The 16,073-nt window shown below is 50.3% G+C and overlaps 1 protein-coding gene across 5 annotated transcripts in view; it reads left to right on the top strand.

Moving 5' to 3' along the window:
• The first annotated feature begins 2,050 nt into the window (after positions 1–2,050).
• Positions 2,051–16,073, top strand: part of CYFIP2 (cytoplasmic FMR1 interacting protein 2) — a 47,661-nt gene continuing 33,638 nt past the window's right edge. The window contains exons 1-9 of one of the 5 annotated variants that reach the window (XM_009285786.1): positions 2,051–2,167; positions 4,233–4,322; positions 4,403–4,480; positions 7,576–7,677; positions 8,692–8,873; positions 9,206–9,302; positions 10,005–10,133; positions 11,507–11,611; positions 14,743–14,831. In XM_009285786.1, the coding sequence (XP_009284061.1) occupies positions 2,051–2,167; positions 4,233–4,322; positions 4,403–4,480; positions 7,576–7,677; positions 8,692–8,873; positions 9,206–9,302; positions 10,005–10,133; positions 11,507–11,611; positions 14,743–14,831 (989 nt within the window). Of the gene's footprint in view, positions 2,168–4,232; positions 4,323–4,402; positions 4,481–7,575; positions 7,678–8,691; positions 8,874–9,205; positions 9,303–10,004; positions 10,134–11,506; positions 11,612–14,739; positions 14,832–16,073 lie in introns of all 5 variants that reach the window. The other 4 variants (XM_009285784.1, XM_019473822.1, XM_009285787.1 and 1 more) reach the window with 4 other exon arrangements.

The following is a 16,073-nucleotide window of genomic DNA, read 5'->3' as shown; positions in this document are numbered from 1 at the left end:
GCAGCCGAGGAGGTCTGTGGAGCGGGGCGAGTGGAGCCGCCTGCCTGGCGCGGAGCAGCTCGGGTGCTTGCAGGCAGGGAGGAAGCTGCTGCTGCCTGCGGCCTGCCGGGACCTAGTGTCTGGTTTTGACAGTTGCTACAATTTGTTACAGGAAACCATTTTAGCAAAGAGGGGTGAAGAAGGAAACGGAAATTTGAGCATGTAGGGAAAGGGCTGCTTGAGATTTTTTTTGTCCAGGCACTTATTTCATGGTGCTTCAGCTGCAGGTATAACCAAGCCTGTTTCTCAGCTGCCTGGTACCTTGGGGAGGCGTTTGTGGAGGTGGAATGGGTTTTACCAGACTCATACATATTCTTGCAGCCCATGCACGTAGGCAGCGATGATGATAAAAAGCACAGCAGCAGACTCGTCCCTCTCGTCACCCAACATGAAGCCGCCCCAGGATTGCACACAGTGTGCATTCCCCTTGGCCGTGGTCCTTGTCGGGTGCATGTGTGTCTATCTATGGACATCCCGAAGCCATTGTCCTTCCACGCTGCCAGTGCTGGAAATGAAAAGCAAACTTATATTCTTGGAAACAGTGACTCAATTAAAAAAAAAAGGACCTAAGGGATTTGTAGCAGATAATCGGCTGAATGTGAGTGCCTATGGAGCTGCTGTTGTGACCAAAGGAACTGGTGTGATTGTACACAAGGAGGGAGCCTACGTTGCTCTTGTCTCTGGCGCTTGTGCAGACACTGCTGGAGCCCTGTGTCCTGCTACGGTGTCTGCACTTCAGCAAAAAAGTTGCAAAATTGGATCAAGCTTAGAGAAAAGCCAAAGAGATGATTAAAGGATTGGAAAATACGCTCTGTAACAAGGCAGGCAAAGAGCTCAGTCCGCTTGCCTGAGCCAAAGCGAAGGCTGCAGGGTGTTTTATTGAAATGTGTGAGTATCTTGATGGGAACTTTGATAATAGAGAGCTCTACTGTCTTGCAGATTAGAGCGATAAAACTCATGGCTCACATTTGAAACTAGACAGGCTCTGAGTGGGGAAAAAAGCACTGGGGGAGGCGATTTGCTAATCGAATGACATGTCAATATTTAAAGCGAGTTCTCTCTCTGCAAATGTTTAAATGCAGCGGGGTGTTCTTCTAGGAGACATACACTCTAGGTCAGCCACAGCTATTGCACATGGATTAGGTATTAACTGGGGAAGCCTTGTGGCTGTGATTATACAAGTGCTCAGCCTGGCTGACAGCAGCCGTCCGTCCATGCTTGTGCTCTTACAGCAAAGGTGAATGGCAGAGGAGATAAGGAACGTAGAGGTTTGTCCTGAGGTTCGCATTAGGGTAAGTGCCAGTGAGCTTTCAGAAACGTTTCCCTTTTTGCTTTTTATTTCGTGTGCAGCTGGCACCATTGGCAGCTCCACAGCGGGCTGGGACTGGGCAGGGAACACTGTGTGTGTGGTAAAAACAGGGAATTTTTTTTTTTAACGGCAACTTCTTTTTTGGCTGCTTGCAGTGCCACAGCCTGCCTGCGCAGCACTCGATCCTTTCCGGTTCACCTTTGAGAATGCAACTTGTTGTTTACAGCTTCCAGCGTCGTTCATGTGTGTGAGAAGGAGAGCATGTGAGTGTCAGCATCGGTCATACTTTTCTAATTATGCTGCTTCGAGAGATGTTTTTGATAGCGCCACTTTGCATTTCAGAGCACAAGCTTTCACTTGGGGCTGCTAAAGCTGCACTGCAGCGCCCAGCTGTTCTCTGTCTTAAGCAGTTTTGCATAGAGTTAAGTGGAGAAGGGTATGGGTGGGTAGTTGTGTTCCCCTTATTCTGCATTCCTACTCTGCTGTTGAATCACAGAAGGAGAGATGACATAGAGAAGTAGTTTAAATACACAAGAAAAGGAAAACGAGATAAACCAGGATCACATCTCCTGCAGTGCCAGCCAGTTGTGGTTCCAGTTTTGTCCTTTGGCGCTTTCCCACTCGGTCTTCTGGCTGCTGTCTGTCTGTCTATTACCCTCTCTTTTACTTTGGATTTAGCACGGAAACTGAACATTCAGAACCATGACCACTCACGTCACACTAGAGGATGCCTTGTCCAACGTGGACTTGCTGGAGGAGCTGCCTCTGCCAGACCAGCAGCCATGCATCGAACCGCCTCCGTCCTCCATCATGTACCAGGTACCTTCAGCTCCCAGAGGTGGTGGGGCAGGGAGGGTAGTTCCGGTGGCTCACGCAAAGCAGAGGGGCACATGGTGCTGTGAGAACTAGCTGAAAACATCCTGGGTTCACCGTGTTTTAGGAACTGTTCAGAACAGATCTAGCCACAGATCTGTTCCCAAAGGCTTTAAAAGGAAAGCGCTAGAGATTGATGAAAGGGATCTTTAAGGCTGAGCCAGACATAGGGAAGTTAAAAATGAGGACCAGAGTGCACGAACGGGTAAGAAGCAGGAGATAAGATCTGTGATAACAGCAGAAAGTTCTCAGCGATGTTTTATTATGCACATATTTCTGTGCTTCCTTTTTATGGTAGTGCATGCATCTAAGTAGGTCAAAATCAAAGTTCTGCCTGACTTTGGCTGGCCTGTGCCGCTCGCACAGCTGGAGCTGCCGGTCTGGGGAGCTGGTGGCATGCAAGGGAGGGCAGTCGCTGCAGTCGCTTCTCTGCCTTGAACAACCGCAGATTTAGCTGCAGCTGCACTGACCAAGCAAAGTTTGGCATGAGCCCAGGGCAAGGCTCAACCTCCTGCTTTTGGATCCGCAGCGGGATGCCTCGGCTGCTTGGCCACCACGCCACACCCTGCCCTATAGCACACACCCAGGGTTAAATATAATGTGGGGTTTTACTTTCTCCATCCTGCCACTCCTGAATTCATGACTTACCCGTGGCAGTGTATAAATACACCCGCACAATGATTGCCGTGCCATGTACGCAGGGGTCTGAAATTACAGTCTCTCTTTCAGCAGGTCAGACTGCGGGCTCATTCAGTAGCATTAGTATCTCTACGGGTTATCAGACCCAAAGGCAGTTCTGGGCTGTTCAAATTTAAACTCTCTCTGGAAAATCTTCATATCGCTTTTGCTTATCTCTTCTTTAAACCATTTTTACTCTTTGCTGGCTTGTGTCCTGTGAGGGGCTTAGGGTCCAGCCTTATGGCACAGCCTCCTTTCAGGGCCACGAGTGTGTGCACACCGCTGGGCCTAAAAAGCTCATCTAAACTGGATCTAGAGATATTGGCCAAGCCTGTTTCCTCATCATACTTGGTTTGTATGTAGCCCTCTCCCCTGCTAGTCAGAAATGCATATACAGCCTCAGCTTTTCTTGTCACATGCGATGTCCTCGAGGCACTAAGAAGAGTAGCCCTGTGGCCACGGGTCTGTGCTCCCGCCTTTCCTACTCAGGAATTCAGTTATTGAGGTGAACGTGGTCACTGCAATGCTAATGTCATTGCAAGGAGCAGCTCTGGGCACCTGGGACTTCTGTAACCTCTGCCCTCCAGCAGATACCATCAGCCAGCCTTCATGGAGGAAATAACCTGAGCGCAGGGTGTGTGAACAGGCACTCAGCGCAGAGAGGCTGAGGAGCTGCTTTTTCATCCCCTACCCTGCTCTGCATTTTCTTGCCCCCCTGTCCCAACCCAAAGCAGTAGCTCAACTTCCAAAACAACTGTTCATCCCAAAGCATCTTCTTGCAAGAGCAACACTAGCGCGGATAACAGCGCCTAGATGAGTGCTGACTTTCATATTTATGTTTTCAGACATCTCGTTCCCTGCCCTTTCTGTGTTTATTCTTTGCAATTCCTGCTGACAGGATGTGGTCTTCCCCTAGCAGCCAGGGCACAAATAGAAATTAATGAGGCTGCATCTATCTTTGAGTTACCAAGCTAAAATCCTTAGAATAATCGCTGTAGGTTTGCTCTCTGGTGTGGCTGCAGTTCTCTATAACTGATCCCCACCTGGTTTGGCTTGATTTTACAAGGATTTATCAGTCTTGATTGCCATATTTTCACACATATAATCTGCAGGATTTCCTCTAATGAACATGGGTGATTCAGAAGCATGTCAGGCTGCACATATGAATCTACTTCAGACCTAGAGGTGCAGCACTTCAAATTGTTCATAAGCTGCTCCCATGCCCAGGAGCCTTACTGATTCTGCTTTTTGCCAACACATCCCATGCTGGACAGTATCAGGTGGGCAAACATCTAGCTGTATTTTAATCCCCATCTCTCCATTTTGCCCATAGGCTAATTTTGACACAAACTTTGAAGACAGAAATGCCTTCGTGACCGGTATTGCCAGGTACATCGAGCAGGCAACGGTGCACTCCAGCATGGTGAGTGCCCCGGTCACTGTCCCAGCAATGCTGAGCCTGTGGTGCGTGCCCTGCCCGAGCAATGCTTCTCTGTCTTTCAGAATGAAATGCTGGAAGAAGGCCATGAGTACGCCGTGATGCTTTACACGTGGAGGAGCTGCTCACGAGCCATCCCCCAGGTACTCAAGCCCTTCCCAGGCAGGGATGTTCCCAGAGCACCTAGTTGGTTTTGTCTTCAGCATGGGTTAGTTTGAACCAGAGACAGAAGAACAAAAAAGCAGAGAAGACTGAAGCAGATAGAAAGGTTGAAAAGAGAGACCACTGACTCTTCAAATTGTCCTCTCCCCACCAAAGTCTCAACCACTGATCTCAGCAGCTGGTAGCCATTTCAGAAGCAGATCTATACTGCTGCCCTAGCAAAGGGCATCTGCTCTGCACTCTCATGTATACGAAAGCTCCACTCCTGATACCTCCTAGCAGCACCTCACAGCTCAGTCACCCTTCCCCACAAGCCAACTGCCTTATATACATTTCCTGGTTTCACGAGCCCCTCCCCTGCTCCCCAAAGCAGTCGCACCTGAAGTTATTTCATCCCCGCAGGACCAGCTTGTTTGTCCTACAGCTGCTGACAGGACTCAGCTGAGCACAGCTCTGGTCCAGCACGGTACTTGGGATGGTGCTGTGTTTTGTCACTTGGGTCTTTATCCAGTTCTCTGTCTGGAGAATGGGTAGCCTTTGCTTTAATTAAAGCAGTGTGGTTATTTCCTTCCCAGTGCACTGCTTCTCTCTGATGTTGTGGGGAAATGGAGTTTGCTTCAGTTAGTTTTTGGAAGTTGAGAGTCAAATCATCAGATCTGGTTTATATCACACTTTCCTGACACCATTGTATAGTATCATACCATTACATGGTATCAGGAACTTCAGCTTCAGTTAAAAATTGCCCCAGTGCTGAGTGGGACTCTTGCATTGTGTGAAGAAGGGAGCCCAGGCAGCCTGGGATGAAAAGAGTGGGTCCTCTCGAGGTGTGGCAGACTCAGGCTCTCCCTGACTTGCACAGAGCAGATTAGGCAGCTGGGGCAGGTTTCAGCATCCCAAACTGCTGCCCAGACTCTGGGGTCCTCTCTCTGCTCCCGCGGGAGCCTCAGAATTCTAGGTGTTGTGCGAGGGTGCATGAAGGAGCACTTCGATGTGCCAGAAATATTTCCCCAAATGCCCTTTTTTGCTGCTGATATACCTGAAGGTCCTGATGCCCCCCCACATTTAATCATTCTCCTCCTCTACTGTTAGTTCTGGTTCAACTGTTTTCTAGTCCTTCTCTCTCCAACCTGAATTTCAGTGGCTTCATCCTGCAAACACCTACAGACGTGAGTAAGGTTGCCCACGTGGCCCACTGATCATGATTCAGACTCAGCTCAGAGCTTGTCTTCTGCAATGTGAACGTGTGCTGGATCACTGCAAAAACGCCGACTGACAACGCGGCAGGGCGGGTGCAGGGCACTTCCATTAACCCTTTGGATAAAAGGGTTTGCAGTGCTTCCGTGGAGCCAGGAAAAAATATTTCCACATGGCTGGCAATGCCCATGTTTGTGATTCCCCAGGAAAGGTCAAACCTCAGTTCCCCTCGGGTTATGCTCTGCTGATGGTCTCATGAGACCCAGCCATGGGGAGATTTCTGCCACTGATTGGATATTTGCTTATCTCCCATTTATATTTGATGCTGTGCTGCTACTGCCTCTCCCAGCTACACTAACAGAAGTCAGGTTGAGGCTGAGCTGATGGCAAGACAGTGCTACAGATCATCTGTTTTGACATTTTAGTGTCCTTCCATCCCAGTGGCCCCCACATCCCGGTCTCCAAGCATAGCTTGTGGAGTCCCTGCTCTCTGCCCCGTCCTCCCCCCCGGGGCTGCAGGCAGTGCCGCGTGTGACGGAGGAGCAGACAACACCACAGCAGAGGGTTCATTTACAGATTCACCGAATTTGGTCTTGCAATGACCCCTGTGCTTTGCCATGGGGCACATGGCTGCGGCCAGGGGGTCCTGTTCTCAGCCCCCCAGCCTGGCTGCTCGGTCACGTCACCTCCCTGTGCTACATCGGAGATCATGGTTTTACAGGTGAAGAACAGAGCCTACACCTAAATGTGCACCTCTCCTCCCTACTGCGAGCTGCATCCTCATGGCCATCAGTGACGGCGGAGGAGCAGACACCACAGCAGAGGGTTCATTTACAGATTCACCGAATTTGGTCTTGCAATGACCCCTGTGCTTTGCCATGGGGCACATGGCTGCGGCCAGGGGGTCCTGTTCTCAGCCCCCCAGCCTGGCTGCTCGGTCACGTCACCTCCCTGTGCTACATCGGAGATCATGGTTTTACAGGTGAAGAACAGAGCCTACACCTAAATGTGCACCTCTCCTCCCTACTGCGAGCTGCATCCTCATGGCCATCAATATCGCCTGACTGCAGTATGAAACACCAGGGCAGGGACATTAGATTCCCCACTACAGAGAGGGCAAAGCTACTTTTGCATCTTCCCACATGTAAAGCCGGCTGATTTGTCCCCTCGTGCCCTGTGGATCAGCTGCTGGGCTACTAAATTTGCACCAGAGCCATCAGCCCCATCACAGCCTTGTGTCAGCAACAACTGGAAACAAAACCAGAGGACAGCAGGATGCATTGCCTTGGGCAGTTGGGGTTTTCCCTAAAAGTTTGGTAATGATTCCAAGTAACGGTTTGGAAATGAGGTGGACGACAACTGAGTATGTCCTTAAATTTAGCTTCCTGGGATTCCAGTGAAGGTGACTCACTTCATTGCTGCTAGCCACATACAAGCCCAGTGATTTTTAACGGGTTGGCAACTGAACCAAAATTATCCTAGCAAGGCTATAGCAGAGCTGTAGCCTGGTGCCTTGTGTGTCCATGGGACTTTGCAACACAAAGTCTCAGATAACTTTATGATAGAACGTTCCCACGTTGTGTAGCAAGTCCATACTCCACATTGCATGTGTTCTACCCCAGACAAATGCATTAGAAGACTTTTATTTCTCAGAGTCAGGATCGTGCCTGTTTATAATGCATGGAGAGAATTTCACATCTGAGAAATAGCCCCTTCTGCTGTCACATATTGCCTTGAGAACAAGCTCCCTCTCGGGTCCCTCTATTGTCCTCAGATGGGGACAGGATTCACTGTGAAACAAGCAGAAGGTGGTGGCCGTTGCAGTCCACAGCTGTTTTAGAAACTCTGATGCTGACAAGGATGATTTGTCTTTGCAACACAGGTGAAATGTAACGAACAGCCAAACCGAGTGGAGATTTATGAGAAGACGGTGGAAGTCCTGGAGCCAGAAGTCACCAAGCTTATGAAGTTCATGTATTTTCAGGTAAGTGGTCAAGGAGAGAGGCAAAAGTAATTTATTATTTTGGTGTTAACTTATCCTAAGCAGGGCTGTGCTATCCTTGCCAGCCAGACCAGCTTGGAGAGCCCCCGAGCCCCCTGGTAGGTCTCTTCCTTGCAGCCATCAGCAGATACCTGAGACCTGTCTGAAGGAAAATCTGTGTGTCCCTTGCTTAGCTCCAACATCTTGCATACAAGTTGGGAATGAGCACACCTAAGCCCTTGAAGTTCATGGAGGACCAGAGCCCCCACTATGTGGAGCTAATGGGTGGCACAGCTCCAGTTTTTCAGGGGTGTTGGCTGGTGGATGTGAAGAGCTGTTTCTCCACCAGCACCAGCACAGCTCGCTCTTCTGCTCTTTCCTCTGAAGCAAAGCCGGGGAGAGCTGAGGGCTGGTGGTGCAGCTGGTGCCTGGGGTGGGATGCAGCCATGCAGCTGGACACCCTCCCGCTGTGCCAGCAGGAACAGGGACGTGCTCACAGCCCCCTAAAGTCAGGGGTCAGCTGGCAAAGAGCGCCAAAACTTAAATTTAGCAGTTGCTACACTTGAGGTACTTGATGAAATAGTACGCTTAGATCCCAACAGAGCAATGACCATGTGGCAAACAGAGCTGCTGTGGGCTCCAGGGACCTCTCCCCATCACCGCCTGCGTTTATAACTGGCTGCAGCTGGGTTTCACCATCATTTTTAGGTTTTCTGTCCTATGAGGTCTTTATGCCCCACGTAAAAAACTGAAGCCTGATTTTGCAGAACATGCCACACTTGGGGCAGGCACAAATAGAGGGTCCTGCAGCACTGAGGTCCTCCACCACTGCAGTGGTTTGTAACACTGCTTTGTTTCATGGTGACAGTGGAGAGGGACCCTGGAGCCTTGATCCCCAGCAGAAAAATGCTTTTGTTAAAGGAAGGAGGTGGTGGGTGCGTGGAGGAGGGTCCCATTGGTGGCGTGGTGACTGCACATGAGCTGCTGCTGAGATGACCCTGTCCCACTGCCTTCCAGCGCAAGGCTATCGAGCGGTTCTGCAGCGAGGTGAAGCGCCTGTGCCATGCTGAGCGGAGGAAGGACTTTGTCTCTGAGGCCTATCTCCTCACGCTGGGCAAGTTCATTAACATGTTTGCCGTCCTGGATGAGCTGAAGAACATGAAGTGCAGCGTCAAAAATGACCACTCCGCCTACAAAAGGTGAGAGGGGGCGAAGCAGCGGGAGCGGGGACAGGACTGTGCCTGGCCTGCAAGGGAGCGCCTGGTCTGCCCAGCAGTGAGGTCAGGTGGACATCAGGAGGCTGGAGGCTGGGTCTCTGTGCTGTTGTAGGCTCTCTTTGTGAGTTTAGGCAAATCTCTGAGCCTCACTGTGTTTCAGTTCCCTCTTGGTAAAATGAGAAAAGAGCAGAGCTGTACTGCAGGGGGACTCTGAGGCTGTTGCATTGCAGCTGCAGGTGAAACAGGGAAGGTGGGTGGTGAGAGTGTCACATTGGGTGAGTGATCCTTGGTGATGTTGGATTTCTCCCTTCCAGAGCTGCCCAGTTTCTGCGGAAGATGGCAGACCCCCAGTCCATCCAGGAGTCCCAGAATCTCTCCATGTTCCTGGCAAACCACAACCGCATCACACAGGCAGGTCCCTTTCCTCTGAACCAGTTAACCTTTCTGTGGATGGAGGCAACGATCTCGCTAGGGCTGAGAGTGCTTCAGACTGGACTGTGGCAATAGCTGTCTTGTTTGTTGGGCCATTGCCACTGACTGACGATTTTTGGGTCAGGCTGTATAATTCTAGCAATATCTCCTTCCCATGGGTCATCCTGGGTGGCTTTGGAGGTCTCTTTATGTCAAGACAAAGATGAAGGTCTAAAAGATGCAAGAAGAGCTCTTGGGAGGGGTTTCTGCCAGAAACTCTTCCCCTGTTTTCCCCAGTAAATCCATCCAGTCCATCTCTGCGACTGCATGGGGACTGCAGATCAGACCCAGGGCCCTCCACACTCCACAGGCTCTGTAGCTTCTGCTTATTAGGTAAAATATTGCATAGAGACAGGAGGGAGTCAGAAAGTCTACTTCTGAGGCATCTTTCTTTACATCTCACTGTCTGACATTTGGCTGTTGTGATCAGTCTGAAGGGGAGAGCTGTCCTGCAGAAGGAAGGTTGTTCCTTACAGGTGGTACCATGAGGTCAATCTTCTGCCTGGAACTTAAGAAAAGCACACAGATGAGGTTTGAAGAAACCTCTTATCATTCTACTCTTAATCCTTCACATATGTTTCTCCCCTGGTTCTTGCTGTTCTTCTGTCCATGTGGATAATGTGGCCCCTGTTGATGTTTCAGTGTCTGCACCAACAACTAGAAGTTATCCCTGGCTATGAGGAATTGCTGGCTGATATTGTCAACATCTGTGTGGATTACTATGAAAACAAGATGTATCTTACTCCCAGTGAGAAACACATGCTCTTAAAGGTGAGATTCGGCCATGCTTGTGGGGCTGGGTGCTTGCGTAGTTTCACTTTTGTTTTAGTAAAATGAAATTCCCCTCCCAGGACAATATTTCTCTTCATTTTCTTTATTTTTTGCTCCTTTGGGTTTACATGCATCCCTTCTCTGCAGGGCCAGCATCCTCTGGAAATATGGGTGGCTATGAGGTGGGAAGGCTCTCTGCATGCAGCACCAAAGCTGCCTTCCTCCTGTTCCTGTTTCCCTTCTGATCTCTGTTACTGTGTCTTCTGCTGCAATACCTCAATCCTCCCATTTTCACCTCTTCTTTGTAGCTGAACAGACTGGATGTGGCCGTGGGTCAAGGATGTCCCACCCTAGTGCTCTGAAGTGTCACCTCTGTCAGGCAGTGCCATGAGCTGCCTCTGTTCCTGCTGTAACTTGGACCTTCTCCCATCTTTTCTCTCCTGTCCTTTCTGGCCTTCTCCCATATTCCCATATAAAAATCTTCCTTCCTCTTTCTCTTTCCTCTGCTCTTCCCCATCTCCATCTCTATCTTTTCCCCTAATCCTTCCCGAGGTTGCCAGCAGCTCTGCCTGCCTGGGACTAAGCATGTGTGTGGTGGTGGTCTCCAGCTGGTAGACGAGAGCACCGATGGGTGCCCTGCATTCTCCAGAGCTAGAAGGGGTTTTTCTGTTGTGCATGGATGTGCGGGATCATGGGCTTGACCTGTGTAACTGTATAGGACATGCCAAAATCACCACCAACTTTGCAACCCTGAATTTTCTGCTTGATGCCCATTCCCAGCAATAATTCCCCGCAGAAGGCAGATATTCCCATGTTTGGCTTCCTGACTCTAAAGAGTCCTCAAGATGAACACGCCAAAGTATCTGCTTGTTTTTTATATTTGTCCTTACTGTAAGTCAGTTATTACAGTGATTGCAGTCACTATTACCATAAGAACTTCATTACCACGGTATGAGTCAACTAAGGTTCTTTGAAGGATAATGTGGGTAGTTTGAATATCTGTAATGATTTGTACTGAATTAAAGGGAAAAAATCAATCCAGGAGAATATTTTAAATGTTTTCAATTCTTCGGGAGTAAATGTTCGCTTTTGGGTGGAGAAGACTTGGGTTGTTGTTATGTGGGAGAGCAGAGGAACAAATTACCAGAGTGAGCGTCATGTGTTTTTGCACAGAAGACAGAAGCAATCCATCATGTGTCCTCTGTCTACCGTGTACATCCTTGCAGATGTGTGCACATTTTATACAGTCTTCTCACGAGTGTCAGGTGGTAGAGGAGCCTGAAATGGTCTTCTTTATGCTAAGTGATGGAGAGCTCTTTGACTTGTGCTGCTGATTTCACGCTAATGAAACCTAGCCTTTCCATCTTCTCCAGGTGATGGGGTTTGGCCTGTATCTCATGGATGGGAACGTCAGCAACATTTACAAGTTGGATGCCAAGAAGAGAATCAACCTTAGCAAAATAGACAAATTCTTCAAGGTCAGTGACCTGTCTGGGTGAGGCTGGAGTTTATTGCAGACCAATGAATTAGCGACCTGTACCATTGCACGTGCTGCCAGCAAAACCCAAACTGCAGGAATCATTTACAGTTCCAAAAAACCCAAAGGGTCGAGAAATTATGTAGGCCGAAGGATGAGGAATGGGATTGCTGTGAACATGCACGGGCACAGAGCTGCAGCGTGGGTGGGACGAGCGATGCCGGCCCTTGGTGCCAGCAAGGCTGTGGATGTGTGAGCGGTGCCTGGGGCTGGCTCTGCTCCTGCAGAGCTGGTGCTGGAGCCTGGGGAACCGGTGGGAGCTGAGGGCCCTGCACGCCCTGGCTGGGCAGCCAGCTGCCGCTGTGGCTCTGCCTGTTTCCTGCTGAGGGGTAAAGGATGGGGACGGCACATGGGAGGTCTGTTTTGTGGATGAGGGAAGGGTGTGCCAGACTGACATCGCTTCTACCTCTTTGCACATTTCTGAGCCAGGTTTGCAGTCTCCTGAGGAGCACCGTCATTTCAGGCCACTGGCAAACCTGGCTGGTTTGCTGAGGTCTGTGTGGGTGATCGTTGCACTCCCCTTTCCCTCAGCAAGGTGCTGAACTAAGGGACAGGGGACACAGCTGGCCAGCCAACGTGTGATCTGGCAGTCTTATTTTGTGTATAAACTGTGCTCCCTGTAGGACAGAAAAAGCTTCTTGGAGAGCTTGTGTCAGGTGGCACTTGGAGGTGTCAGCAAGTTCTTCAAAGGGCTCACCTGGTGGTTTGAGGAACCATTTTTGTCTCATCTGAGATCTGGGTTTTGGGGAAAGGCCCATGAGAACTCCCAGTGACAGGGTGGTAAGCAGCCGTGCAGCCTCCCTTTGCCCATGCACATGTGCAGCTGAGTCCAGCCCGGGGCTGGTCCACAGCTGGAGGCCAGGCTGCATTGCCCCAGGGCCACTCAGCACGAAAAAGGTTTGGGATAACCCTGTTGCTTTCCCCCAAAATCTGGTGTGTGTGCAAGCCACCAGCCCCCAGTGGCAGATGGAGAGGGGGGCTGAGACCCCGCACAGCACTGCCTGCGGCATTCGCAGGGGGAAATGACACCTCCTTTCCATTGCTTCTGTGCACAGGCTGGGTCTAGGAGGCATCTCAGGTTTGGGGCAGGTCAGCTCTAGGAGGCATGATGGGATCTGGCAAGGGACAAATGTATTGGCAGCAAAGAATAACAGTATAGCAGGAGGACAGCAGAATAACTTCCCAGATGGAGCAGTTAGTTTTCTTTTAGACCTACTGAGCTTGAGCAGTCCTCCTGAGATGGAAAGATTAGTTTTTGTTACCAACACTTGCTCCACATCAGTGAAAATGAGAGGATGATGATTTCTGGGGGGCCACAGAGTGCTTCTTCCCCATCACTCTTTCAGCAGAGTGGCTCCTCCTTGCTGCTTTACCCAGAGAGCTGCTGAGGAGCCTGAAAGACAAGGTCGGTGGTGGTGACAGGGTACGGGATGCCTCCCAACTTGCAGTTTATAGATGATGCACTGGGTCTGCGCAAGGGGAGGGGATGGGCGAGCCCAGATAGCTGGTTTCATGAAAGGTTGATGTACCAGCTGCTGCATTCTCACCCTGACTGAGTGGGGACCTATTTAGCCCAATTTGCATCATCTCCTGGAGACACCTCTGAGAGCAGGGCTCAAACTGCCACGCAGGGAACTACAGACAGACACCGTAACCTCATGGATGGGGCGATAATGAGGTGGTTGAATACCCTCCTCACTGGGGAGACTGCTGAGAACTGCAGCTCTGCAAAGTTGATTTATCATGCCATCCCTTGGAGTCTTCCGAGTTTTCCCTGGTTCAGCTTTGCTAATTCAACTGAATCTCAGTTTAAATCAAGCCCTCAGTGTAACCTGTAGAGTTTTGTATCTTGGTGCATTCAAACAGATTTGCTGTTCATTGCAAAGTGCTGTGGGCCCTCAGAGAATCAGGTAAAATATCTTCCATTGCATGGAATAACTTTCCCTTTCCAGCTGTTTTTCCATTTGCACTTCTACAACATCTGCTGTGGTCTCACCGAATCAGTTAAGTACCACTCCAGACTATCAGATCTCAATAAGAAAAGGCCAACTACTCCTCTTACTACATCTGTTTATTGCCTTCTGATTAAATTTCTAGTGGCTTGACCAGGAATTTGAGTAGTGAAAGGAACTACCCCTTCATTTAAACCTTTTATGAAAGCGCCACTGAGAATCCCTCATGACAGCATTGCACATCCTCCATACAAGCCAGCCTGAGAAGAGCAGCATGTGATAATAGAACAGGGAATTTGCCACCATCTTCCGTGAATTTTGGGGCAAGGCTTTTGTAGCTGGGTGAACTTGAAGCTTCATGTTTGATTGAAGAGCTGTTGGTAGCTCCTGGTTGAATTTTGTTTGCATCTGAAAGCTTAGTGAAGCAGGGACCTGTCTGAGCTTGAGGTACGTTCAGTGCACTTTGAATTTACTTCCCATCCAAATCCTCCTGAGATGCAAAGGGAGAGCAAGGCCATGTTCTATTGCAGGCAGCCATTGCCTGTGTCTTTCTCTTCGTGGAGAAGTTTTTAGACACATCACTAGCAGCCACAGTGCCAAAGTACAATCTGAGTCGCTGGGGAAAAGACGCCACATCCCTGGCAGTCCAGGCAGCAAAGCAGCCTACAGCTCCCCTCTGAAGAGAGCCGCAGCAACTTGCTGCCAAAATACCAACGTGCTGGCTTTTCATCCCTCTATTCTCTTGGAGGATTATGGTGCAAGGCAACAAGCCCTGCTCAGGAATATGCTTCTCTCTTTTTGTTGTAAAAAGAGCCTTTCCTCTGGCCGGTTACAGCACTGAACCGTTCTGGCAATAACCAGCCTGGTATCGGCGAGTCCAGGGCTCCAGAACACTCTCAGGGGGTGATTTTCATCACGCAAAAAGCCTTGTGATCATTTTTGGTCACTTCATAGGTGTGAAATGACCCTGGGTCCAGGTTTGCACCTTGCTTTAAACAGCCCGACACTTTCCATAGCTTCAGAGACACAGGATGCCGTTTCGTAGTCCCTTGTGTTGCGCTGGGGCCACGGGCTCTGTCTCTGCCGTGTTTCAACCATTTTTTGTTTTCTTTTCCAGCAGCTGCAGGTGGTTCCTTTATTCGGCGATATGCAGATAGAACTGGCCAGATACATTAAGACCAGTGCTCACTATGAGGAGAACAAATCCAAGTGAGTGCCTGCCATAATGTCTCTTGGCTTCTGTGTGTGTCCCGAAAGCCGTGGGAGCTGCAACTCTCCGGCGTGCGTGAGGTCTGCGCACGGGTACTCGTGTGTGTCCCTGTGAGGTGTGAGTCCCGGCGTGCCAGCTCTGTGTGCACGTGTCTACCTCCCTGGCCCTGCATGGGAAGATGTCCTCACCGGCCCCTGAGTGCGTGCCTGTGCAGCCAGCTCCGAACCTACGTGTAACCATACCCCTGTGTGCAGGCAGCAGAGTGGGCATGCCCGTACGTCTGCTCCTGCTGGCAAGGGCTGGGAGGGTGCTCGGTGGCCAGCAGCGAGGCAGGAGGAAGGAAAGGCGGCTGGCGTGCGGACCGGGGCAGCCGCTGAGTGCTTGCGAGGTGTGCGCGCCTGGAGGTGTGTGAGTGCGAGCAGCATGTCCCCGCTCTGGAGAGATTTTAATCCACATTTTGCATCCCAGGGACAAAATCCTCCAGAGCGTGAACACAGCAGTGGATCTCTTTGCAGTAGCCAGGGCGTCTCCTCTAGCTCAGGCAGGTTTTGTGAAGAAGGGCAGCGGGAATGAGGGTTGAACTGGGGGCTCAGATGCACTGGAAATGAATTAATATTGTGGGAGAAGGGCAGAAATGGAGTCTTTACGGCAGTGCTCAGGAGTGTAGAGCACTGCTTCCCAGCCTGGGTTCACAGGCAGTTTGCTACTCCCATCAGATGAATTTGCAGGCGTTGTTTCAGATCACAACAGGCGTGTGCAAGGCCCCACTTGTCTTTGTAGCTTTGCATCGTGCTCAGTTATTGCTAGAAGAATCGGTGTTAGGTTTGGATATCCTCGGAACGGTGTTTGCAACCACATGTAAGCAAAGCCCCTCTGAGCTGTGTCTGGCTGTAATCGCTGGTGGCAGCCTGTCTTTCACCAGCGAGTGGCCGTTCACCCGTGGGACCATATCGCACGGAAGTCAGGTTTCTCCGGCGCCTGCGAGAAGCAGCCTAGCTGAGCTGTCTCTTCAGCAGGACAGGAACTAACCTGCAGTCTCATCTCTCCGCTTCTGTTTGCTCATCCCCTTCCACCCTGGAGGGTCTGGCTTTTCTGCCCGCCACATGGCTCACCCAGGAACGGCCCTCCCCTGCCCTCCCAAAGGCTGGTTGAAAAGTGCCAATTAATTGTTCACGAGAAATTTGAAAAGAACATGGCAAAATTTCCCAAGCAAAAGGTTTTCAATGAAAATTGAAAAAAAA

The sequence above is a fragment of the Aptenodytes forsteri genome, unplaced genomic scaffold (assembly GCF_000699145.1).
Source record: "Aptenodytes forsteri isolate BGI_AS27 unplaced genomic scaffold, ASM69914v1 Scaffold54, whole genome shotgun sequence".
Taxonomy (NCBI): Eukaryota; Metazoa; Chordata; class Aves; order Sphenisciformes; family Spheniscidae; genus Aptenodytes; species Aptenodytes forsteri.
The sequence above is the reverse complement of the archived record's forward strand: the minus strand, read 5'-3'. Positions and strand labels throughout refer to the sequence as shown.